This window comes from Globicephala melas, chromosome 15 (assembly GCF_963455315.2).
Source record: "Globicephala melas chromosome 15, mGloMel1.2, whole genome shotgun sequence".
Lineage (NCBI taxonomy): Eukaryota > Metazoa > Chordata > Mammalia > Artiodactyla > Delphinidae > Globicephala > Globicephala melas.
The window spans coordinates 31,783,306-31,810,805 of record NC_083328.1 but is presented as its reverse complement, the minus strand read 5'-3'; the positions used below and the strand labels follow the sequence as shown (position 1 = coordinate 31,810,805).

General features: G+C 42.9%; 1 protein-coding gene across 27 annotated transcripts in view; it reads left to right on the top strand.

The window, feature by feature from the left end:
• RBFOX1 (RNA binding fox-1 homolog 1) overlaps positions 1–27,500 on the top strand; it is a 2,181,496-nt gene that overhangs the window by 1,964,914 nt on the left and 189,082 nt on the right. For 4 of the 27 annotated variants that reach the window (XM_060284042.1, XM_060284043.1, XM_060284036.1 and 1 more), the window contains exon 1: positions 25,326–25,373. The exons of the other annotated variants lie outside the window; for them this stretch is intronic. In XM_060284042.1, coding sequence (XP_060140025.1) covers positions 25,341–25,373 — 33 coding nt within the window. In that variant the 5' untranslated portion in view covers positions 25,326–25,340. Of the gene's footprint in view, positions 1–25,325; positions 25,374–27,500 lie in introns of those variants that run through there. 27 annotated transcript variants of the gene reach the window in all.

Below are 27,500 nucleotides of genomic sequence, written 5' to 3'. Positions count from 1 at the left end.
TTGCCTGAAGGCCTTGGGGCCACATGAGTAGATTCAGGTCTGAGAGCCGTGTGTAGAAGCACAGGCCACTTTCTGCTACTGAGAAATCTTCTTCCCTCCAAGGGCACACACATGCCTGCAAGAGAATGTGGGAAACCATTTGGGAGAAGTCGTAATTAATGATCTGCTGGGTCTTGGCACTTATTCGAGGAAACACAAAGTCACTGGGAACTGGGGCAGCCTCTTGGATAAAAGTCATCCTCCTGGGGCTTTATTTCTCCACACAGAAGTAGTAGATCTTGGGAGGGGCAGGTGGAGACTTGGGGGTCCCTGTCCTCTGTGTAGCTTTCAGGGCTGGCACGTGTTTCCTTGCCATGCATGATAACAGAGTGATGTGGGCAATGAACCCTGGCTCTTAAGACAAAAGGTCCTGGGCTTGAATTCTAGCTCTGCCTCTTACTCCTCGTGACATCTGGACATGTTACTTTACTCTCTGAGCCTCAGTTTTGCCCACCTGTAAAATGGGGAAAGTGCCACATAGTCTGAAAGGCTGTTTGGATTAGAAATTGAATAATAATGTACAGGGAACACAGTCGGGTCTCAAAACTGCTAGGGATAAGATATTAAACAAGGCAGACATGGCCCCCATCTTCAGGGTGCTTACAGTTTTGCAGACAATGAAAGTTATATTATCTATGTAACATAACATGTAGAGTTGTGGATATTTCTGTAGAACTTATGCACATATTTCTAGTGATATTAGCTATAAATTGCTGCTGAATTTTCCATATATAATAGAAAAATTATATTTATATAATATAAGTGGCTCTTTGGTGACATTGAGATGCCTATTTAGTGTAAGTTACTCTCCTTTGGTGAGTCAACAAGAATCTATCATACCTCAATCTGATCCTGCTTGTTGCTGGGCTATTTTGGAAGTTAACCTCCCCATTCAAATGACTACGGGCTGTTCAATCCCTGGATAAAATCCTGCATACAGCAACAAGAGCAAATATCTCCTACTGAAAAGTGATTTGGTATTCCTCGTACCAAACTTACAAGACTGCTTTGAATATTACATGATATAGTACTTGTAAGTCATTTGGCTGTCTTCACACAGCAAGGACTAGTAACGGTCATGATAGCAACAAGCCTTCCTGCTTTATGGTAATAACAATAATATTTTAGCATCTACGCCATAGTGTAGCAGAGAGAATTATATGATCTAATACATGCAAAGCACTTGGTACAGTGCTGGCACATTCTAAGAGCCCAAAAGATGTCAGCTATGATCATTGTTAATTCCGTCTCCAAAGATGGAATCTCTAAAGCAACCTTTCCAGGTGTGTTAGGTAAGAGTTCCAGCCTCACCTTACAGGTGAGGAATACAGGGCTCAGAGGGACTTGTCCAGTCCACACAGCTTATACTGATAATAATCACTATTATGTAATAAGCAGTAGCCTTATTCCTGACCTTCCCTTTGTACCTCTTCAGTTTCTCCCTCAACTTCACTCTGGTTCTTTTTTTTTTTTTTTTTTTTTTTTTTGCGGTACGCGGGCCTCTCCCATTGCAGAGCAACAGGCTCCGGACGCGCAGGCTCAGCGGCCATGGCTCACGGGCCCAGCCGCTCCTCCGCATGTGGGATCTTCCCGGACTGGGGCATGAACCCGTGTCCCCTGCATCGGCAGGCGGACTCTCAACCACTGCGCCACCAGGGAAGCCCTTTTTTTTTTTTTTTTTTTTTTTTTTTTTAAATCAAGAGTCAGCTACTAGCTTTGCTCGTCTCTTCCCTCTTATTGCCTGGGGTTTGTTTGGGGAGAGAAATCATGAAAGACGATGCTGAGCCCCAGAGACACAAATTCTGGATCTGCTTCACTAGAGAACCCAGTGAGGAGAGGATGCTGGGACAGGCAACCTTGGTCTATCCCTAGAGGTGTCCCTGCTGGGGGTTACAGCCCACGGCAATGAAGGAATTTTCCTTCCTGGGTGTGTTTGCTTGTGTTCTTGGATGTGCTGGTAAGCCCCTGCCTACCCACCTCTATGCAAATACGTCCTCCCACATGCTCAGGATGTTCTGTCCCCAAATTCCGAACACCACGTACAGGGGGTGGGCTTGGCTGTTGCAGAAACAAGATCTGAGAGGAGGACAGCTTTGCCTGCCATGATCGCTTTGTAAACTTTACCCTGCGTTGGAAAAGCCCTGCACCTGGAGATGAGCTCTGTAAGGTGTTTAGCCCTACATTGATTTTCCCAGGTCATGAACCTGGGCCCCTCAGCCTGGACCACGGTGGGAGGAGAAGGAAGCCACCCCGTACCTGAGTTCCTCCAAGTATAACAGGGCTTGTTGTAATTCCAGAAGCAACGCATAGCCCTTATTCATCAGCTGCTATGTGTCTGTGGGCCTAGACTTGCCAAACTATTTCGAGTCCCTACTGGGCTCTGCAGGAGACTTGAAGTCAAACAGGGCAACACTTAGATCGTTAACTAAAAGTGTTGACTTTAGAATCTGGCAGACCTAACTCTATCCCAGCTCAACCTTACTGGACACGTGAACTTGAATGGGTTATGTATATTCTGTGAGCTTCATTTCCTTCATCTGTAAGAGGACAGTGATGTGTATCTCACAGAGTTCTTGTAAAAATAGAAGTGTGTGATACTAAATAAGCACTTAGCACAGTGCCTAGCACCTAGTAAGCACTCGGTAGACAATAGACATTGTGTCCATACCATTTCTACCCTGGCCCTGCCTACAATGCCAGCTTTGTCACCTACTTATGTACTCCCTGGGTTAGGCATGTAGAAGGACAGTGGTCTTATGGGGATAACTGATATTAGAATATTAGTTTAGTGTCATACATTCTGGGAAATTCTAATATTTCAAAGATGGTTTTTCTGGAGTTGGATTTAAGTCCAACCACTCAGGAAAGCAGGTTACTGGGGTCATATGGTTGTGTAGCCAGGGTTGAGAAACAGGCCTGGGAATAATAAAACCAATTGCTTTTCATTCTGAGTTCTGTTTGAACTGGTTTGTAGTGGAGACCACACAAACAGGGTTTTGTTTTGTTTTGTTTTGTAAGATAGTATTTACATGCAATAAGATTTCTCTGTTTATATGTACAGTTTGAGGACTCTTGGTAATCGTATACAATCTTACAGCCTCCACCATAATCAAGATATAGAACAGCCTTTCATTTCAAAAAGTTTCCTTATGCCCATTTTCAGTCTATTTTACCCCAGAGTTCCCAGCCCCTGGCAACCACTGATCTATTTTTCTCTCCCTATCATTTTGAGTTTCATCTAATGGAATCATACTGTACAAAGATTTTTGTGTTTGACTCTCTTCATTTAGCATACTATTTTTGAGATTCATCCATGATATGCATATTAACAGTGCTTTTCACTGCTGAGTGGTATTCCATGGCATGGATATACTACAATCTGTTTATCCATTCACAAGTTAATAGACATTCCAGTTCTTGGCAAGTATGAATGCAATGAAATTTTAGCATGTACCTCTGTGTGGACACAAGTTTTCATTTTTCTTGGGTAAATCCTTGGAAGTGGCACTACTGGGTGACATGGCAAGTATAGGTTTAACCTTATGAGATATGGCAATACTGTATTCCAGAGTGGCTGGGGCTGTACTGTGTTTCCTGCCCACCACCCATGGGGCATCAGATGTTTTGCTTTGTTTTGCTTTGTTTTTAATAGCTACCAGTGTCTCTAATATAGATCCAGCATAAGACCCTCTGGCCTTTGCTTTCTCTTGTTTAATGGCCACTTTTGGATACTCAGATGAGTGACGATGATGTTAGTATTAGGACAATAAAGAAGACATTTGGGGCTTCCCTGGTGGCACAGCGGTTGAGAGTCCGCCTGCCGATGCAGGGGACGCGGGTTCGTGCCCCAGTCCAGGAAGATCCCACATGCCGCGGAGCGGCTGGGCCCGTGAGCCATGGCCACTGAGCCTGCGCGTCCGGAGCCTGTGCTCTGCAATGGGATAGGCCACAACAGTGAGAGGCCCGCGTACCGCAAAAAAAAAAAAAAGAGACATTTGTCCCAACTGATATGTTTTGACTTGCTCAAAACTGCTGAGGAGTGAGACACTGTCTGTATTTCCACAACTGAGGTGCATTTTTATGTGTCTTGCACATCAAAATTTGTATGCAGGTTTTGGTTTCTTAGCATTAAATCATCATATTTGTTAAATATCAGAGGATTCACCTTAGATATATAAAGAGAAGTCACACTCACTCCTGTAGGAAAGTGTTCCCACCCCCTATACTCAGGTTGTTTAATGAACCTTTGTTCAGTACATGTTCATTACATGTCCTTTGACATGTATGTGCACTGTTACACGTGACGTCCACTGTGATCTGTTTGCAGCTGCAGTGACTAATTCTGTTTACACATGCACACAGAACTGCACACCCACGTGTCTCCCCCTCACCATTTTTCAAGGCAGACCGAGTGCGGACTCTTTAATGGTTTGCCTTGCCACGCACTGTTGCTTGCACATTTCTGGAAGACGTTTTCCCGTCTCCTGCACTTTGCCTTGTACTTTCGTTTTCTTCTTGTTGAATCACAAATGGATTAACATACTTGATTGGTTTTCCCCAAATCCAACTGGATGCTTCAACCTCCCCCCACGTGTGCTTTTTCAGTTTTAAAACATGACAGGGAATGAGGTGAATGAACTGAGGATGTGGCCTTTATCTTGGGGTCAAGAAGCTCTCAGCTCCCAAATGGGGTGTCCCCACTCCCCCAGGCAAGGGATTCTAAGGAGAGGTTTGAAATAGATAGAAGACTGCATTTGCATGTGTCTAAAGAATGTCTACTTTTTAATTATGTGAACATTAAATCCCTTGACAATCATTTGTTGTTCCCCAAATCAGTTTGGTTCTCAGTTTACAGATAGTCAATAACAAATGTCAGCAAACAGTAGCCTGTGGGCCAAATTTGGCCTGCTGCCTACTTTTGCAAATAAAGTTTTATTGATACACAACCACACTCATTCACTAACACATCGTCCATGGTACTTTCTGGCTACAGTGGCCAACTTGAGTGGTTGCAACAGCGATGCTATAAGCATGGCAAAGCTGAAGTTTATAGGTGTCCAGTTACCTTGGGCTCTTCACAGAAAAAGTTTTCCAGCTTCTGCTCTATATTATGCTTGGCATGTCTGTACCTTCATTGTACTGTCTGTGCATCCTTGTGTGTGTCTCTTTTTTGTATGTGGGCAGTTTATAGGTGTCCAGTTACCTTGGGCCAGCCACCTAAGTTCTCTGAGTTTCATGCCCAGATCTATAAATTGAACATGATAACAGCATCTTTCCTGTAGAGTCGTTTGAAGATTTGGGGGAAAGACAGGTGACGTGCCTGGCACGCGTCGTGTCCAGTTCACATAAGATGAGCTCGTTGCATGGAAGCTGGCCGGATATTAGTGTAGAAGGTGTCCGCCTTGTTCTGGGTGCTATTCCCTGCTATTACGGGGCCAAGGCTAAGAAGTAGACCTTCAAGCTGAGGCCTCGGGGACTGCACAGATGCCCAGGCCTGTTTCTAAGAGACAAGCCAGGCAAGAGTCAGAATTCCAACACCGAGGTCCTTAGCTATCCCTTCAGCCTCGTTCTGCCTTCTTTTTTTTTTTTTTCTGCGGTACGCGGGCCTCTCACTGTTGTGGCATCTCCCGTTGCGGAGCACAGGCTCCAGACGCGCAGGCTCAGCGGCCATGGCTCACGGGCCCAGCCGCTCCACGGCATGTGGGATCCTCCCGGACCGGGGCACGAACCCATGTCCCCTGCATCGGCAGGCGGACTCTCAACCACTGCGCCACCAGGGAAGCCCTCGTTCTGCCTTCTTACTGCTGCCCCTAAGTCCTGCCAAACACACGCTCCACTTCAACAAGGCATTGAACTTGCAGTTCCTTGAGCCTCATTTTCCCCAGATTTGCACCTGGCTGATTCCTCCCCCGTCTCCCTTATCTCAGAGCAGCTCCGGCACTCTCGCTTGGTGCCTTGTGCTCATCCCCCTTCGAGGCCATTGTATTCTCTGTCTGCGTGTCTATGGGTCAGTCTCCTCTTCCTTTACTCACAGGCATTCCGCAGGCAGTTGAGGAAGTTTTCTTGTTCTATGCCCAGCACAGAGCCCTTGGCCTGGCATGAGATAGGAGATCGGTAAATACTAGTTGAATAAATGAATGAATGGATGAACGTCCCGAAAGCGAGCATTTCCTTCAGTGCTGTAGGGGTCTCACCTGCCATCTCTCCCTCCCTCCCTCTTCCCCTGCACAAAGACAAGCTGTCCAGGAGAATCCACTCCCAGCCCTATTCACATATGTGGGAACACACACCCAGACCGCACACCACGCACACTCACCTGCCCTCAGCCCTCTCCGGGCAGACACAGACTTCTCCTGGGAGATCCAGACACAGCCTTTCTAAGTGCCCCGCCCCCCTTCATTCCCCACTCAGAGAAGCTAACAGCCTCTTCAGTAAGATCTCAAATAGCTCTACTGGAGAGGTCCTGGGTAGAAAAAAGCTGCAGCTTAATGAAGGCCATTTAACAGTCAGTTCCAAGGAAAAGCACATCTTTATTACCAGCATCTGATCATTTCCGTTTGGGGATTCCCACTCTTTGGAATGGATATGTGTTTTCTTTTTCAGAACCTCTTTTCTAATTAACTCTGGAACGTAGATTACAGGAGGCCGGCCTTGGGAATGGAGGGGGCATCTCAGCCGGAAGTAAGCACTGCAGGTGATGTTTAATTAAAGGGAAGCTGTGAGAGGGAAGGGGCCTGAGCGGGCTGCAGTGCTAATCCTCTTGCCTGGCTCCCGCGTCCCCGCGTGGTTGTGATTGATGAGTTAGTCCCCCTTACATCTTTATGTGTGACGCTAATACCCACAGGCAGAAGGGGCTCCAGCTCTCAGCATGTGGACTTAGCCCAATGGAGTTCTGAGCTAGCTGAAGAGCTGGCTGTGCAATTCCTTTTCCATCTCTGCTTTTCTCACCTTTTCCTTTCTCTCCAGTATTTTATAGACTGATAGAAAGAGTGGTAGATAGATAGATAGATAGATAGATAGATAGATAGATAGATAGATAGATAGATGGATGGATAAAGGGACAGATGGATGGATGGATAGACAGATGATAGATGGATAAAGGGACAAATGGTTGGATGGATGTATAGATAGATGAATAGATAATAGATAGACGGATGGATGGATGGATAGATGGATAAGGGCACAAATGGATGGATGGATAGGTAGATGATAGATAGGAACATATATCTATATACAGATATATATATCTGTATATATACAGATATATATAAAGATATATATGTATATATATATGTATGTATGTGTGTGTACCTATCTACCCATCCATCTATGTGTCCCTCTATCTATCTATCTATCTATCTATAGCTATGTAGCTGTATCTATATCTGTGCCTGTCTGTCTATCTGAAATCTTGCTGTGAATCTCAGTTCCATGTTTGTGTCGGTCTTTTCCTGGGTCTGCTTTTCTCGCTCTGTCCAGACCTCTCTGTTGACCTGCCTCTGTCTGTCTCTGTCTTACTTTGTGCTCTTTTGTCTCTCTGAAGGCTACCCTACAAGGGAATATTAGGGAACCTCCGGCTGAAATCTTTTTTTTATTCTGCAGTGTTAACGTTTGAGTAATTTAGAAGCTACCTTTGGTTAAGCATCTACCAAATGCCAAAAGCTGCCTGAGGTACCTTTGGACAATTACTTAATATTTGTTCTTATAATTGCTGACATTGGTTAATCTCTTAATATGTGCCAGGTCCCAATGCTAAGCACTTTTTGTACCTAATCCCATTTAATCTTCAAAATAATCCATTGGAGCAGCTACCCTCACATTCCCATTTTGGAGATGAAAAAACTGAGGCTCAGAGAGAGAATTATGCATATTTCCTTAATCCACACTTTATCACATCAAAATAAGACTTTATTTCCATCTTTTAATGATACACATATGTACAGTGATTTGAAAGGGGGAAATGGATTGTCCAAGGTTAGAGAGCTTGAACAGTGAAATTCTTGGGATCTTACCCCAGATGTGTCTCTCCATCAGATGCTCCTTTGAATAGACCAGAAGGTGGGTTTGTGCCTTCCAGTGTTTCTCTGTTTTTCTCTCCCCTTTTAAATCTGTGTCTCGGCTGTATTTACTGAACATCGCTGCCATGTGGCCAAGGGGCTAGCTTCCGAATACAGGAGGCTGCAGAACTTCTGTCAGTCATTTGAGCGAGAATAAATTGGCAGAAACGTCTGATTTGACTTTTTCTCCTTCTTCAAGGCAGATGCTCTTCTCATTACTGAGAAAAGGATGACACTTTGTCTCTCCAAGAGCTCAGACATTCGAAATAATAGCCGTGCAGTTTCTGATCTTGGATCCGCTAGCCTGGATGGGCTGGGGAGGCTGCAGTGCTCTGCTGAGCGCTATCCCAGGCAAGATTAGATTTGCAGAGTGTCTGTTAGAACTCATGGCCACTCCCCGGAATGGATCGTCTAGGACTCTGGTTTCACTGTGTGCAGTTAAAATTCTTTTAGCTAGACAGGCTGCCTTCTTAATTGCAAGGGTTGAGTCCAATGGGGAAGGGATGGATAATGGACCCACACTCTCCATTTTTATCTGTTTTCAGTGGGGAGGTATTAAAATCAACTATGATTTTTTCAACTCCCAGATTAACTCGGGTTAGCAACTTCAACTTTGGGGAAGGAACCATGAGCTAAAAACCTGTTTGAAACCATGGACTGTACTGATTCACAAGTTTAAATCCGAATCTGGTTGAAGATAGAGTTTGACACCAGTTGGTCATGATCTTATAGCCTTGGTAAAATGAGCTTTCCCATGGTCTCAAAGAAAGGAAACCACGGTAAATAAAATCCCACCTTTATGCCAAAGCAGCTCTGCCTTTTATTCTTGGATTGTTTGGCTCTGACAACAAGGCATCTTTGCTCTCCTGAACCCATGGAAACTTAGACCATTTCAGTACCCTTTTTTCTTGCGGTGGCCTGAAAAAACCTACTCCCAATCTCTTCATCATCACATTTTGAAAAGTCTAAAAATATACTGCTGAACTGCTTTCATAGACAGTGAAAATAAAATGTATTTGAGGGTTTAAGGATTCAATAAAATGAGTGGAATTACTTTCTACCCCTAGTTTAGAGATCCGTCAGCTGGGGATTCTGAGGACACCAAGGAGTGACCCACACTTCCCATCTCCTCTGCTCCTCATCTGGCTCTTAAATAAAGTGATCAGGGCTTCCCTGGTGGCACAGTGGTTGAGAGTCCGCCTGCCGATGCAGGGGACGCAGGTTCGTGCCCCGGTCCGGGAAGATCCCACATGCCGCGGAGCGGCTGGGCCCGTGAGCCATGGCCACTGAGCCTGCGCGTCGGAGCCTGTGCTCCGCAACGGGAGAGGCCACAACAGTGAGAGGCCTGTGTACTGAAAAAAAAAAAAAGTGATCAGCCCTCTAACGGTAGCAAGATATTCAGACCATTAGATTTTCTCTGAAACCAGTTCCTAAATCATCTACCACCCCATCGTTGCTTGCCTGGTAATACCACATCCTCTACCACTCTCTGTGACCATTTGGTTGACTCCAAATCCTTCACTTCTCTTTTGCTACAACTTGTCATCCTGTGTATGGCCTTGATTTGACTTGATATCCTAGTAAGGAATCCTCATTGGGTTTTACCTTAAGATTCAGTCTGCTCATGGGATATGCCTCCATCATAAGTAGATGCAGCCCTCGAGGGCTGGACCAGACACACTGAACATCAGACAGACTGATGGTGTGGTCTCTCTGATTTTCAGAATTCCTTTGAGAGATTGCATTAGTCTTCCTTCTTGATCACCGGGCTGGGGTCAAGGTAAGCTTTTATTTACTTTTTTTTTTTTTTTTTTTTTTGCGGTACGCGGGCCTCTCACTGTTGTGGCCTCTCCTGTTGCGGAGCACAGGCTCCTGACGCGCAGGCTCAGCGGCCATGGCTTCACGGGCCCAGCCGCTCCGCGGCATGTGGGATCTTCCCGGACTGGGGCATGAACCCGCATCCCCTGCAAAGGCAGGCGGACTCTCAATCACTGTGCCACCAGGGAAGCCCCGAGGTAAGCTTTTAAATGGTCTCTTTCTCTCTAAGTTTTTTGCTTATGTAGTATTAAAATGTTTTTGTTGGACTCTTTATTCTTAACAAGTAATTTCATTATTACTATATTTGAGTCTGTGGTCCACTAAGTCCTTGGGCTTTTTTCCCCCCCAAACTGACACATCCTAATAGGTAACAATCTTATAGCCATAGTGTTTATTCCCATTTAAATTTTTATAAGAAATTGGATCTTATTGACTCTTACTTAACAAATATTTCAAGAAGAATTTGAATTTCAGTGATTCAAGTTCAATAATTTTCTGTCTCATCTTCTATATCTAGTTAATTTTTATTCCATCACTCTTGTGTCTCTCTTTTTTATCATCCTGAATATTGATGAATATAGTCTGTGCTACTAATTCCTAGGCTAAAAACTCTACTCAGTACACTTATTGTACTTTTCTAGCATTGGAACCCTGTGTTTCATGCTTCTGTATCATGGAACCAGCTCAATTTTCAGCCTTAAACTTACCATGCCGAAAGGTGGATAAAAGCTCTACAATAAACTGACTACTTAGCATGATTTTGTCTGCAATCTGCATTTGGCACTGATTCCCAACATAATCTAAACAGGCATAAAATTCAGTTCTTTGGGATTCATTCACCAATCAGAATACTGTAAAAGTCATCTGTAAAAAATTCAAGAGGGATGTAGGTTATCAGAGGAGCCAACGAGAAGTCTTTGTATTTCTGTCCTTGGTGCTGAAAAATGAAAAAAAGAAAAATCTTCAGTCAACTTCTCTGCTTTAGTAAATGTAATGATGTGACTGTTCATAAATGACTGTATAAGAGATCATGCATTTTTCTATAATCATTATTTAGTCTTATTTTCCTAGGACAATAGATAACTGTTGATGCTATGGGAGCTGACTAATGCCTACTCCAGAACTGCTCTGTCCCGTACAACGGTCCCTAGCCACGTGTGGCTCTTTAAATTGATTAAAATTAAATAAAATTAAAATTCGGTTTTTTAACCACACTATCCACCTTTCTGGTGCTCCACAGCCACATGTGACCGGTGGTTACCGTATTAGACAGCACAGATACGGAATATTCCCATCATCTTAGAGAGTTTTATTGGACAGTGTTTCCCTAGAATATCATCCTTGTGGTAGACTTGATAACATCCCCCCAATATATCTACATCCTAATCCTTGGAACCTGTCAGTGCTGTCAGTGTTACTTAGTATGGCAAAAGGGACTTTACAGATGTGATTAGGTGATGGATGGATATCGACCAGGAGGGATTATCCAGCATTATCCCAGTGGGCCCAATGTAGTCACAAGGGTCCTTTTCATAAGAAGGAAGCAGAAGTATCAGAGTCAGAGTTAGAGGAAAAGGCAGTGAGATGGCAGAAGCAGAAATTGGAGTGATGCATTTTGAAGGTGGGGAAAGGGACCACAAGGCAACAGATTTAAGTGGCCACTGGGTGCTGAAAAGGATAAGGTGATGGATTTTCCCCCAGAGCCTGCAGAAAGAACTTGCTGACACCCTGACTTTATGTCAGTGAAACTGATTTCAGACTTCTGACCTCCAGGACTGTAAGAGAGTACAATTGTGTTGTTTTAAGTCACCAAGTTGGTAGTGAGTTGTTACAGAGCAATAGGAAACAAATACAATCATCATCATCATCATCTCACTAGATTCTTGCATTTCATTCGGATTCTTATAGTTTTGCAGTCTCCTCAAGCAGAGTCCAGTCAACCCCTTGGGTGTTCAAAGAACCAAACTCATAAGCAATGGCTCCTTTTTCATTTGAGATATTCGTGGCGGCTCGGGCATGATTTCTGCTCTGAGAGACAGTGCGTCATGAGTCAGCAATGTCAGCAAGGATTGGAGGGGGCTGTAATACTTGAAAGTGAGAAAAGATGATCTCTATAGCCTCGCTTTCCATTTTTTGGACTGGGGCGTTTGTCAGTTCCAATTCTGGTTTTGAGCACTATGTCCGTATGGGATTGGCAGAGCTGAAAACATAGGTGACAATCCTACTAAAGGATTTTAGATGAATCAGAATCAAAGCTCAGTCCAAGACTTAGAAGGTACAGTGCAGGGAGAGATCTTTTCTGCCCTTCCTGCCACCAGGGGCTAGTGTGTTATTTCCAAGCCTACTGTGGGACTGGGTGTGATGAGTCAAGCTTGTTCTCTGCTCCCTCAACCTGCTCCTTTCCTCCCAGACTGGGTTTTGATGGATTCTTTTTTTCTGGAAAAATTTCCTTCACTCACTGTACACTGTCGTCCAAGTTATGTCTCTTTCAAATAACAATAATAATAGCACATATACCGTAACTATTATAACAAATACAATTGAACACTTATTTTCAGGATGGTGATAGGAAATTTATATGCATTGCCTAATTTATTCCATAAATAGCTCCATAAGGATACACTATTAGTATTCCCACTGTAATAGGGAGAAACAAAGCACAGAGAGTTAATGCTACTTACTCAAGATCAGGTACCTAGTTGAGAGGGAGAAACATGATTTAATGAACTTGGAGGGCATTATGCTATGTGAAATAAGCCAGAAAGAGAAAGACAAATCCTGTATGTTATCACTTACATGTGAATTCTGAAGAATACAACAAACTAGTGAATATAACAAAAAAGAAGCAGACTCACAGATAGAACAAACTAGTGGTTACCAGTTGGGAGGGGGTGAGGGGAAATATAAGGGTGAAAGAGTGGAGGTACAAACTATTGGGTATAAGATAGGCTCAAGGATATATTGCACAACATGGGGAATATAGCCAATATTTTGTAATAACTATAAATGGAATGTAACATTTAACACAGCATAAACATTTTTTAAAAAAATTTTTTTTAAAAAGAGGAAAAACCAGAATTTAGACAGCAGGCCTTCTGGCTCCAGAGATGGCTTGCATTTTAGAACTCAGCAAATGGTCCCCCTTCCCAGACTTTAAGCTCCTTAACGTCAGGACCCATACTATCTTTTTTACTCTTTTTCCCTGTCCTCTCAAAGAGCCTAGATAATTTCTTGGAAAACCAGCAGAATCTCATTGAAATTGCTCATTTAAATTTATTTTTGAATTCTCTAGATTATTAATAAGGGCTCCCATACAGAGGGGAGACCAATAAGGAAGACATCCCAGAGAAATCCTATAGAACATGGTGTAGTGGGAAGACACCAGGCTGGATTCAATTCTGGCTCTAGCTCTTATGAGCAGTGTGACTGTGAACAAGTCATTCCTTGACTTGAACCTCAGTTTTCTCATCTATTAAATGGGTATAATAATATATAACTCAAGGTCCTTATGAGGATTTAATGAGCTAATGGGTATAAGTCACTTAGGGTATATAAAGGGCTTTATAAATGGCCATGATTATTATCATCAACATTATTTCTCTACCACCCATAGCCTGTATTCAAGAGCTTGTCACATTTCAAGTTCACAGTAGGCCTTAGGTTGCTTGAATGTATTTATATTACAACAGTGTAATCCTCAGTAGAGGTTTTCTTTTTCTAATGTGACCACTTTAACATTCTCATGAAAAAGACAACAGAACACAAAAAGAGTTTCCTTATTTCACGTAATTGCTCCACATTTCTTTCCTGTGGTGGAGAGGGGGTGTGCTCATTAGAATCCCATTAAAATAAAATTTTTTTAAATCAGTTATTTTGCACTGGACACACGAAAGCTTTCAGACATTAAGATTAGAGTCGTTGGTATCCTTATTGATGCAAAGAAATAGCCTTGGCAGTGGGTCCCTGATTCCGCCCGCCCTTCTCCATCTCTGCCTCTGCTTTGTCATTTTGCTTGTGGATGACTGCTGTCTCCACCATTTTCTCTCTCCAGTGCATCAGCTGTTTAGTGGCCAATGCACTTTCTATAACACGGATCTGACCATGCCATTCTCATTCCTGGAACTCTTCAATGGCCTCCCATTACTTAAAGGATCAAATCCAAGCTACTTTACATGGCATTCCCTGTTCTTTTCTGTATGCCTTCAACCTTATTTCTGGTTCCAATTCCTGCCAAATCCCCACCACACACATATGTCACCTATATAACCTGTTCTCTGTGTTCCTTTATTCCCTGAAACTTGTCTCCCTGCTTTTCCTCTGTCTAGCATTTCCACCTAACTCGCTCCAACTTCTCCTTTAAGACTCATCTCGACCATCACATCCTTCAAGAAGCATTTGCTACACCTTCCATCTCTGAATTGGGACGCTTCCTCTCTGGCTCCCATAATAATTTGCACTTAGACTTATAAAATCCATGAAACTTGCTTTGATCATTGATTTTCCTGCATCTATCTTTATCCATATTTAAAATCTCCATTTGAGTGGAGACTGTTTTCTCATGCCTGAATGTATTTTACATTCATGCAAAAACAAATGCGATTCGGAGGAGACCCAGGGGCAAGGCACACTGAATGAAAGTGTCCTTACGCATCTCTCTGTACCTAAAGCATAGACAAGAAATACATCCTGAGTGATTGAATGAATGAATGAAAACAAGACATCCTACCACATGTCTGTGAGGTTTAAAACAGAACTAGGTCCCTTCTGGTCAAATCCAGTGGATAACCTTGCAGAACAAGATCTAACTCAGAATGTCTGCTGATGCTTTAAGCATCCTGCATACTGGAGCGTGTTCAAGGTTCTTCCCTGACCTCACACACAGCGAATGCCTGAGCTCTGTAGGCTATTTGTAGAAAGTTTATTTCATCTTTGCAGAAAGCTGCCCAGTATAAATATTAGTCAGTTGATTTCACACAGAGTTAAAACAAGCTTTTAAAAGCCTTTTACCTCTCCTGTCCCCAAATAGGTACTTTAGACAGATTCTCAAGGGCCTTGGAAGCTTTGTCAGATTCGGTAAAGTGAAAGTTATGTTCTGTTCAGAAGCGGCCTTCTGTGAAGGCTGTCTTGGGGTTGATGCTGAAATTGTGCAGAAAGGGTCAGGGAAAGTGAAGGATTGTAACATGACATAGATTGGGTGAGGGTTGGTGTGGGAATCGCGATTCTGTCTTCTGGAGTCATATCTCAACGAGGCCACTTGTGAAGCTGTTTCCCTTTGGTGCCAAGATGGTAACTTGATATTGTGAAGCAGCAAGGGCTTCACATTTCAATGGTCTGAGGTCAGTCCCAGATCTGCCCATCAGTTAGTCAGTGATAAACATGAATCCAACCCAGTTCTATGAGCCTTGAAACAATGGTATCACCAGCACGGTCCAGCAGAAATATAATGAGGACCACAGATACGAGCTACATATGAACTTTTTTTTTTTTTTTTTTTGTAATTCTGGTAGCCACATTAAACAAAGTAAAAAGAAACAGGTAAATTTAATTTCAACATTTTATTCAACCCAGTATGTCTCAACCCATAACCAAAAATGTTTTATTTAATCCGATATCTCCAAAGTGTTATCATTTTCAACCTGGACTCAAAATAAAACTATTAAATAGATATTTTGCATACGTTTCCTTGTACCGTGTCTCTGAAATCCAGTGTGCATTTTGCACCTACGGCACACCTCATGTCAGACTAACCACATTTCAGCTGCTCAGTGACCACACATGGCTAACGGCTACCACATTAGGACAGCTCGGGGTTGCGGGGAACCACAGTGCCTGGACAAATCTCTCAAGTTCTTAAACTTCTCCAACTCGGATTCCAAGATCTGCTTCCCAGAGATCAGATGAGACTGCATGAAAATCATTATGTGCCCCAACTTCCTTCTCCTGAGTATAAAGAATGGAATAAGAGGACAAGATATTACATCATTTTTAGCTGGTTTACTTGGTCGTTGTATTTCTCTCACTGAACCTCAAGCTGCATGAGGTAGGCAGTGACATCATTTAACACTGGGTCTCCAGGGACTAGTGTTAGTATACTAGTATTAGTACACTAGGACGTGACTAGGTGTATTCATTTCCTAGGGCTCCCGTAACAAAGTACCACAAACCGAAAGGCTTCAGCAACAGAAATGTATTGTCTCAGAGTTCTGGAGACCAGAAGTCCAAGACCAAGGTGTCAGCAGGGTTGGCTCCTTCTGAAGGCTGTGAGGATGGATCTGTCCCATGCCTCTCTCCTAGCCTCTGGTGGTTTTCTGGCTGTCTTTGGTGTTCCTCGGCTGTAGAAGCATCACCTTAATGTCTACCTTCATCTTCACGTGGTGTTCTCCTTGTGTGCCTATGTTCAAATTTCCCCTTTTATAAGAACAGTTATATCAGATTAGGGGCCAACCCTACTCCGGTATGACCTCGTGTTAACTAATTACATCTGCAGTGACTCCATTCCCAAGTAAGGTCACATTCTGAGATAGTGGGAGCTAGAACTTCGAAAATTTGATTGGGTGGGGAGGGACACAGTTCCACCTATAACAGAATGTGTTCAATAAACCTAAGTCAGATACATGAGTCAATAATACTTGAATGTAAGGACAACTTTTTATCTACTTCGGGTGGGTTCCAAAAATATTCTACCCTGTCTGAAGAAGACAGGCAGGTTAAAAATCAAACAAGGAAAACCGGATGTGAAGAGGATGAATGTTGCCGATGGGCAGTTCCATTCTGCAAAAGCACATGCTTTGCAGTTACTGTATTTGAAAATATTTAAAGCCGCTCCCCAAAGGTCTTTTCAATGAAACTTACTTAACTTCCATCAGCCTCAGTTTTCCTAGCTAAAGCTGCCTGAGAATTGTTTAGATAAATTAACATCAATGTCTTAAGTTGTACACAGAGGATCACACAATTTATTTGGCCAGACTTACATGCTATTGGTATCTGAAATAAAATGTCGCGCCATTAGGCAAATTCTCTCTTATATACAAATAAGGCAAACTTCTTCCATATTTCTGAAACCCCACTCTCCTCCTTGGATCCACCTTGACATTTTGCAAAAACTCTTCTTTAAGTCAGTCTAGCCCTGCTTTACTCCAAATTGTGTGATCTTCTCAGCGCAGCTTTCATGCAGGCAGATATCCTTAAAATATCACACATCCTTAGCTCCAGAAAAATAATACTTGTGCACTGATCAAACATATGTGAAAAATTCAAGGTTTTCCAGTCTCCAGTGGTGCTTTGGTTGAGGGCCTTGGGCTCAGAGACCTTGTGTTGGGGCAGGGCCAGTTACTGAACTTGGTTCTTCACTTAGGAAGATGGAGCTCTTTGATTTCAATCTCTCTTGACTTATCTTTTAAAAATAGTAATAACTTCAATACTGGCATTAAGCAATACTGGCTTATGCTAAGTTAGGTTGTATTGAATTTGTAAGGCCAGTAAAGTTTTATCTCCTTTTTGTTCTGATGAGAAGCTCAATTGTCATACTGTCCATGTTTATTTCTCTTTTTCTCCACATAAAAGTTTTTGAAATGAGGATGGAGGAAACCTAGAGATGCGTCATGCAGTCAAGTCTATTGATAGAAATGCGTCATGCAGTCAAGTCTATAGACTTGTTGGGTCATATGGGTGGAAAACTTAGGAAGCAGTTTGGTGCAATGGAAATATATGTAGAGTTCAAATCCCAGCTAGAACGTTTATTCACTGTCTGAACTTGAGCATATCACTGAGTTACCTGACCTCAGCTTTCTCTTCTGTTAAATGGGTATAAATGGTACCCATCCTACCTACCTTCCAATGTGGTATGGAGGCTCAAACAGACCATGTTTAAAATACTCCCAGAAACCTTTACATCCTGTCATTGGCTAAGCTATTGTGATGATGGTGATGGAAAGAGTGATGAGCCTCTGTCCTATTTATTTACCTAAACTGACCACCTAACTCATCTGTTTATTTCTTCTATTTCAAGCATTTGGGTTGCTTCAAGGGAAAATGTAATGTCAAAGGGTGTAGTTTAAATGATCAGATCCCTTTCTTTTCTTTTTCCTCTTTCTTCCCTTGACTAGCTTCATCCTGGCATATACCATCACTGCATTCACTCTTTGATTTACCCAAAACGTTTTTGAGCATCTATTCTGTGCATGCCGTTCAAATGCTCCTGAGAATGTGGTACCCAATCACACAGACTTGGGTTTCTTCCCTCAGGGGCCTTACAATCCAGTAGCCTCTAGGTCTCTATCTCAACCCACCCTGTGGCTCTGAAAATAACCTCACCACTTTCTTTTAGTTCTTTTTCATTGATTCTGCCACCCTGGGTATGAGCTATTTCCTCCTTCTGCAACATTAAGCTGGCCTTTCCACATATTATTTTGTCAACCTGTTTCATACCATCTGGCTATTTTCTGCTCACCTTTCAACTCTAGGTTTAGACATCAATTCTTCTGGAAAGCCCTCCTTGATAAACCATAGGGGATAGGCGAGCCCCTCATATTTCACTTCTCATGGCACATACCCCTTCAACTGTACATTCCTGGTCTATTATGTAACTTCTACCAACCTATAGCTACAGAGGTTCCTGGGCTACGTGAATCCTCGTCACCACTGTAGCCCCTGAGTCTAGCACAGGACCTGCCATCCAGAAGATGCCCAATGTTTTACTGCTGGAACAATGGCATGAATATCAAGTTCTTGCCTATTTGAGTAGTTCATTGCCCTTGCTTTCTGGCAGTCTCTCCTAATTTCATTTCTTCCAAGTCCAAGTATAATTCATTTTGTGACAACCTTTTTTTTTCTAGTTGGCAAACTATTAGAGGCTAAAACTTATGCAACGCACCATGAAAGACAAGGTCATATTTTATCATCTTTGCCTGTTGCCGTAACCAGATTAGACATCTTTCTCCAAGTGAGGTGAATGCAAGCCAACAGATATTTACCAGCAGATATTCATCATGTCAAACACCTGATTACAAAAAAGAGGGAAATGTTAAAGATGAATACGGCAAGTCCCTGCCTTTAAGGAGTTTACAATCTTGTGAGAGGCTGATATTGGATATACGGAAATTGGATAATTGAAAACCCAGTCAAAGGTTTGGTTCTGGAAATTCATCATAAACTATGTGGCGGTGGTACCTAGTTTCTGTATATTAACAGTGTCATGTGTCATGTCTCCTCAAGGTCATGGGTTATCTCAGCTATGTTTAGGGTCCACCTTTGAGAAGGGACCAGAGAAGGAGAAGAAATGTTGATTCACGTCCCTGGGATATAAACAGGAAATTCAGTTTTCATAACGGGATGTGAGTGCAAATGATTCTGAATCCATTCATATACAAGACGATGGTATCTACTTCTTGCATTGATTTTGCATCTAGAATGTTTACTTTTCCCTTCACTAGAGCATTTCATTTTCTGTGACAACATTCCAGTGAAGAGAGTGTATGATTCTCTTTCTAGGAGTGTGACTTAATGCTCCCCATTTCCCCAATCTAGAGGCAGACCCTTGGTGATGCTCTTGGTGGGATGCTGTACTTAAGCAACATCCACAGTGGAGCTGGTACCTCTCTGAGCTACTTGGTGCTGGCCGTATGTACAGCGACCTCCTCTCTTACAAAAAAAAGTTGCTTTACACCAGATCTATTAATTTCCTATTTTAGAAGCAGACAGACAGAGAATCCCCTGGATAACTATGATGGAGTAAGTAACCCAGTGATATTATCCCAAGTCATATCTGCAGGGTAACTGTAAGCAAGCTATTTAAGGGAACACAAGCCATTCTTTTCCTTTTGTGGATTTGGCTAAATGCAGTAATATCAGCAGTGGTGTAGGTCTTTGAAATTCATCTTGAATATAAATTTGATACTAATATTACCCTGGTGGTAGTGGTAAGAACTTTTTGTCCCCTTCTTTAGAAAATAGCTGGCTGTGAAAGGAGATAGATTGTGAGGGTGAAAGGCCTGCTCAGGATTGAAGGTTTCCTCCATACCCAGGAGACGAAGGATCTTTACTGAATGATGATTTACAATGCGTTATCTGTTCCTTCCCTTATGAAAAGGGTTTTTGCTAATATATATTTGCTTGGTTCAATTGTCAATTAGTTTATCTGCCCTTCTGTCTCCACCGCCATATTTGGGACAGTGGTGGGCAGCTCCAGCTGTCACTCAGGGATAGATGGCAATGGCAATGAGGTGATGGTATTGATGCAAAAAATGACAGCTGAACTTTTGCTGCCCTAACTTCCCCTTGTGCTTGCAGCCATGTAGAGTACTGGTCCGACAATGTCAGTTTCCTGGTTTTGACAGTTTCCTATAGTTATGTGAGAGGTTACCATTGGGCGAAACTGGATGAAGGAGACAGCAACTTTCTTGAATTTGTTTTCCAACTTCTTACTTTGGAGTCAGAATTGGATTGGTCCAAATATGAGTGTCAGCATGCACTATTGGGGTGGACTCAGATTGTTTGCTTAGTGTTTCAAAGCTGCCCATTTATAAAATGAAGGTAATGATTGTGTCCCCATCCTGAGGCTGCAGGGTGCATTGAAGGAGTTACATTTATACAAAATTTAGGGCAATGGAAAGCATATGTTGAGAGCCGTTCTAATTATATTCTTGTTGTTATTAATAATGTTATAATCACCATCATCATCATTAGCACTGTTAACCTACTTAGGTTCTGCATCTTGGGATGGCAAGAACAAGATCTCATGCCTTTTTGGTAACCTCCAACTTTGGCTGGGATACTTCAGAAAATATTTTGTGATTGAATTGTTCTACCATAACCCTTACAGATATCACCCCTCATCTTAGCCAACAAAGAGGTCAGTCGTAGCATCTTTGAAAGGACTTGAGCTTTGGAGAAAGACGTGGATTTGAGGGCTGCATCTGCCACTTACTAGCTTCCAGACTTTTTGCTTCTCTATCTGTGAAATGGGTGTGATAAAAATAAGGTTAGTAAAAACATAGTTCCTGTAGAGATGAAGTTAGATAATGTATTTAAAGTGACTACCATTGTCTAATGCTTAGAATGAACTCAATGAATAACAGCTGCTCTGGCTGCTACTTTTTATTAATAATGGACAATAATAGGGCATTTACAGCTATTTCACAGACAGAGAGGTGAAGCCCTATGCTGCTTGGCTTTCCAACAAGAAATCGTTCAGTACGATGTTGGGGTGTTTCAACGGGGAAATTTTTTTCAACGGTGCAGAGCAACATTTGATGGTTTGACCTTGTTTCTCAGGGCCCTGAGGTGCTGGGTGAGTCAGAGCATGTCTTGGTCCTAGGAGGGACAAAGGGACTAGCTTGGGAATTTTTCATGCCACAAAACATTTTGAATATGTACATGTGCGTGTTATCCTTTGAAATGTTCAAAGCAACATCTGTGAGAAAAACAGCAGAGGTTCCTGCCCTCATGAAGTTTACAGTCTAGTTGGAGACAGACCTCAAAATATATGCAATATAAAAATATACGTAATGTCAAAATCAAAATGTATATCATGTCAGACTTTGACAAGGATTTTTAAAGGACAAGTCAGGGCCCTCTGAGACCCTGGGGCTGCAGTGAGCAAGCTAAGAAAACCCATGTTCTTAAGTGCCTGGTGTTGTTGGCTGGGAACTTCACTTGCTCCAGAGGCTGCAGATTTTTCTGAGATAAGCACGTTTCTTTGGAAATATCACCTCATAAGAAACCATATCAAGGCTACTGACTAGCACAGTGCCATAAATATTTGATTGTCACTAAGTTTTAAGGAGTTGAGGAAAACAATCTCTACTGTCTTCTGTGGCTCCAAATGGAAAGTCAGGATGGAACATTTTGCAAACATGACACCTCATCATTGCAAGCCTGCCGCCTACTCGGCTGGTTTGTATATCTGGGGCTGGTGTTTGCCAGCCGCAGCAAGATGGCTCCTGGCCTCTCTCTCTCTGCTTCCCGGTTGAGGCCGGGAAAGTGAAATGAAACAAATTGCTTTCACTTGAATCTGTGAAACGGATTCCTATTATCTTTGTTGTCTGTTTGTTTTTTGTGAATTATGGCCTCAGAGCAATTTCAGAGTTCTTTGTCCAAGAGATGCTTTTTTTTGTAAGCCAGTGTAGTTAGGAAACCAAGGTTTGTATGTTGACCTAATTGAGGTCAGATTTGAACCCATCTCTAACTGTTTAAGGATGTCTAGTGGATTTGGGTAACTTACTGGTTGTGTGAGTGGGAGGAAGTAACCCCACCTCCCTTTTCGTGACAGTATGTACCACACTGGGTTCTTACTAACTAAAATAATTATAAACAAACAAGCAATGCTGCTTTGGTGAATTTTGTATTCTCGGTGCTGAGAGCAATGACTAGTACATAGTGTGCTCAAGAAAAGTGTTCTTATCATCATCACCATCATCTTCACCATCATCTCCATCCTCCACCTCATCATCATCATCATCTCCATCTTCATCTTAGTACGGATTCAGTGGCAGGAATTCTTCAATAAGACTAAATCAGGTTCAAGTTCTGGTTCTGCCACTTACCTAATTTACTAACTCCCATACTGGGAAATATTTCTTCACCTGTTTGGAGCCTCAATTTTCTTACCTTTAAAAGAGACCATAATATCTATCTCTTGGGGGTGGTTGTAGGGATTAAAGTGCCTGGCACACAGTAGAATCCAACACACCTCCCCATGTGTTCTCCAGAGGAAGCACTTTGCTGGACCAGAAGGGGGACCAATTTCATCCCCACAATGGGGCATATATGCTCACAGGGCTTTCTAGATTATAAAACACATTCCTGTAGATTTTATCCCTAGACAATCACAAGACCCTCATCAGGAAGAAGAATATATATTATGGTTTATGTTAATCAATGAGGAAACGGGGTACATGGAGGTTGAATGACTTGCCAATAGTTCCACCATTATGCTCCTGGCTTTTCAACACTTGTCTCTGATTCCATAGTCACAGCACCAATAAAAGGTTAGAAGGTAACAAACAGGGAAATTACCCAGCATAGTGTTTTTTATTTTATTTATTTTACTGCAATCCATAAAAGATTTTATGTCACAACCCAATTCACCCACATAAAAGTTTCATGAAACAGTTCCTTACTCTTTTCTATTCTTTTCCGGTGTGGTATAGTTTATTTCATTTAAAGAATGTTGGTGTGATAACCCCTACATGGGTTCTACATCCCAAGGGTTCACACCTACAGTTTGAAAAACCCATAACATTTCCCCCCGAGATGGTGTATCGGGATAATCTGGGGCACTTTTACACAGTGCCCAAGCCTGGATCCCGCCCTTGGAGATTTTAAGCCAGTGGGTCTGGGGTGGAGTCCTAGCATCTGGCTCTATAAGAAAACCCCAAATGACCTGATGGTCCACAGGCTAAGGAACAATGTCCTGTTACATCACTCTGATTGTTTCCACCTGAAACACTCTTCGCTATTGGGTGTTTTGACTTTTTTTTTTTTTTTTTTTTTTGCATTTTCTCTATCACTTCCCAGAACATCCTTCACCAGGGAATTTGTCTATCTTGGTCTCATCCCTTTTGCTTTCTAGGAGAAAGTAAGACCCCCTATACTTAGGTTGAAGGACAGAAGTTTAGCTTTTCAGTTATCAGTGGGACAAGGAGCTCACGGTTCATGGGAATGACTGCTGAGTCCACGTATTGGGCAGGAGGCCTGTGAGGAAGGGGCTCTGGTCCTCTGACGATGTGGCTCTGAGAGGGGAGCTGACACATCCCTTTAAGGAACCCGAAAAGGCTGCTTAATTTAATCCTGCATTAGAGGCATCCCCGGAGTGTGATTGGAAATGGAAATGTAAGGATGGCACAAATACTGTTTATCCAGATTTTTCTTTCCAACCCTGGGGAGCTGGGAATTTAAAACAAACAAACAAATCACCCAGGGGCTCCCTGAACTAGTACCACCGACAGATCAGCAGGAAAGTGGAATTCTTCCGGGCAGCCTCCTCTACCCTCACCTCCTCCTCTGTTATACAATTTAATTACAAGTTTAATCACTTCAGAAACGCCATCCATTCCCTCCAGTGTAGGGAGATGTCTCCTTTCCAAGCAGGCGTCTCGGCGATAAGCAGCTGTCCACGGGAATGGCGGATGGGACTCTTGAAACCTCTCCCTCGACGAGCCAGAAAGACATGACTAAATAAAACCTGAAATTGTGTTGACATTTCACTGTGGTTGTTGTAGTTTTAATAATAGAGGAGGAACAAAGTATTTGTAGCTTTAAATGAAGAGGCAGCATTTGGCATTGAAATCACTGGGGATTTTTTGTACGAGGTTTTATTTTTGCTTATTGGGAGAGAAGAAAAAAACAATGAGCTAGGGAGAGACAGAAGTTCAAGAAGACAAGGGAAAAGCAAGATGGCTCTGCTTTTCCTTCATGGCCTTGATCACCACTGGGGTTCTGTGGTCAACTGTGGGTTCCTTTCTTGAAAGCCTGTTTCTCCTGTTGCCTGCTTGGTCCTTAGGAACAAAGATGGCTTTGGATTTCGCTCACCACGTTATTGCGTGTGACGAATGAATCTGTTTCTATAGCGCATCCTATGAGGCAGGGTGCCGTGTTTGTTTCCCCGTGATTTGATTTTTTAACATGATCTTCTCACAATTACCCTGTGAAGTCACTCATCATGCTCCCCATTAAACAGAAGCAAAAAAACTGGAGCCAGGGCATTGCAACAACTTGTCTGAGATCACACGGTGAGTCTGCCAAACAGCCAGGCCTCCAGATCTTCCAAACACTGGCCCATGACTATTTTAAGGTCAATTTACAATTAACCACTCAGCTTTGTTGTAAATTTATCTGCAATGTTCTCACGGTATTTTTTTTTTTTAATTTACCCATCACCATCTCTCTTATCTCTTTGAGCTCTGTCTTCATCCCTCTTCTGTCTCCTCCCCTGATCCCCCCGGTGTCCCCCCCCCACCTTGAAAATATTTCAAAAATAGGATAGTCGCAACCTTCCCAGTGGATTCCCTAACTTTGCATACCACATATTTAGTTTAGTAATGAAAAACTCCAGCTCCAGGCAGCGCAGAGGATAGCATTTCTAATGTTTTTTAAACAGCTATTAATGTAGTCGAGTGCTGTGTGGGTTTTTTTTTTCCCGTGCCTCTTCTATGTAATCATCTGCTCAGTGTATACTCTGAAACTGAGAGCAAGGGCCAGAGGAGGGGCAAGCTGTGATTGATGGGCCAGGCTCAAGGAAGGAGTCCCATCTGGGGTTGATTTGGGGAGCAGTCAGTTGTTGAAGGGGAGGTCAGCCAGGCAGCCTCGGCGCCCCCCTTCCACACCCCCGCCGTCCCCACGTTGCACAGCGCACACACCCTGGCTCGTAATCGAGGCTTGCTTCAGGCAGATGATTTGTGGTGTGACACTAGAACAGCTGCTAAGTTTATGGAGGAGAAAGGAAGCAGGATGGTACAGCAGGTATTCTTCCCCCATTTTCTATTTTACTCGAAATTGTGATTTGAATGAAGCGGAAGCCTTTCCTTGTATTAAGTCTCTGTTATTCTCTCCATGATGTGGATTCTGCTCCTTGAATCATGCCGGCGGTGGGGGGCGTGGGGGGGGGAGGAAAGGATTTTCAGCCGAGTGTGTGTGTGTGTGTGTGTGTGCGTGCGTGTGCACGCGCGCGCGAGCGGGCTTTTCTGCTTGATGAGTGGAACTGAGCCGGTCTTAGAACCAGCAGGTTAATGATGTAATTTTGCATTTTCCTTCTTGGTTTCCGTGCCCCTGGGGGGCATGATGCAGTTTAGTTCTTTTCCGTCCAGCAGTGGAGGCTTTCTCTGAATATGCAATTCTTCAAGAAATATGCCGTTTCTTGCCAGAGAAGTAGAACAGACCAGGCTAAGAAACTAAAGTAAACCAAACTGTCAGCAAGACGGAAAACTGCAGGCAACGGAGAATGGATAGTTTCCTCCTGCAAATCCAAGTTGGTGGGGGGTCCCGTGGCTGCTCTCCTAGGCGGTGCAGACAGATGTAATCAGCTGGTTTATGAGGATTGAACCATTCCTGTGCCTTTCTTCATTATAGGGGCTGTGTTTAGGCCAGAAGAGGTTTGGGGTGGGGGGACAAGAAGTGGACTGGGGACAAATAGATTCCAGAAGCAAAAGGAGAAAGGATGCACCAGAAGTTTGACAGTTAGAGCTAGGAAAACACACACACACACACACAGAAGAGAAAGAAAAATACTTAAAGTCCACCTCGGCAGGCACTTTTCCCCCTCGGTGAAAGTCAGACAGTTACGGTGAAAAGAATAAATCCATTTCATGTTCTGCCACGTAAAGACTATTTTCTGCAACTGAAATGTGGTTTGCATTAGATTCTGAGCCAGAATATTTTGCCAAGTCTGATGGGCTGCCTCTCTTGGTTCGTTTTTTAGTTTCCCAAAACTACCTTATTAAACCACTAAGGGCCATGCACGGGAGAAAGGTGATGTCTGAAAAGAAACCAAAAAAAAGCACCTCCCATTTTTTCTCTGACTCTGCCTCCTGAGAAAATTAAGGGTGTAGGATGTTCTAGTGACCAAGGAAATTCTCCTTGTATTTGAGGGACGTCTCTCTGAATGCCTGCACGCAGCGGAGTCCACACACTATGCTAATGGTCAGATTACGGTATTTGTCTTAAAATAGCGATATCCTGGCTACTTCATGCTTCAGTAAAATATTTAAATTGACATGGCATTTTTTTTCCTGTGGTGAATCAGACTTGGTTGCATTTTAATAATCCTTCTTCTCTCTGTAACTGGAGTACAAACTACCTGTCGGGTTGTCGCAGGTAATGAGGGGTCCCCCGTTATCATCTGGCTGCCATTGGGTTGCTGTTCTAATTGAGGTTTGGTGTATGAGGACAAAGAAGTTTCTTCTGCATTTATCCTAATGGATGCTCTTGATTTCAAACTCCTACCCAGTTCTGCAGCAGCAACGGTGGGTTTTAAAGCATGAGGTCTTGGCTTCTTTTCCCCCCTTTTGTGTATTCGGCAGCAACCCAGCAAAGTCCAGGCCCTGAAAATTAGATGCTAGGTTTGCAAAATCACTTGAAGCACTCCCTTGATAATGTGGGACTACATGCAAAGCAGAATCACCCTCCCCATCAACTCAGAACAGCCACAAGCATCCTGACTCAGTAAATATCAGAATCTCTGTGATCGTTGCCCTTATTTAGGGAAAAGTGTGGGTGGGCATTAGAGTAGAAGAAAGAAGGCAGCTTCTGCAAATGAGGGAACGTCTAACCAGAGCGCTCCAAATAACTGTTGCCTGTCACTGCCACCAGTGTGAAATTGGCTTCAGCCTTCCAGCAGGAGCTTGTTCACGTGCCCAAGATTTGCCTTGACCTGGAGTGGAAAAGGTGCCCATAATGCGAATATATTTTTCCAGAAAATCCCTTTTAGCCAAGCTGAGTATCCAGGAACATCACTAGGGAGGAAAGAAAGACATCTCCGAAGCCCTTTGAAGGTGAAAAATAATTCCGTAGGAAGTACAGTGATCTTAATTAAATATTAGCTGTAATTAGCCCAAAGTACAAATGTTTGGAATATTAATTAGGGTTCCTCTG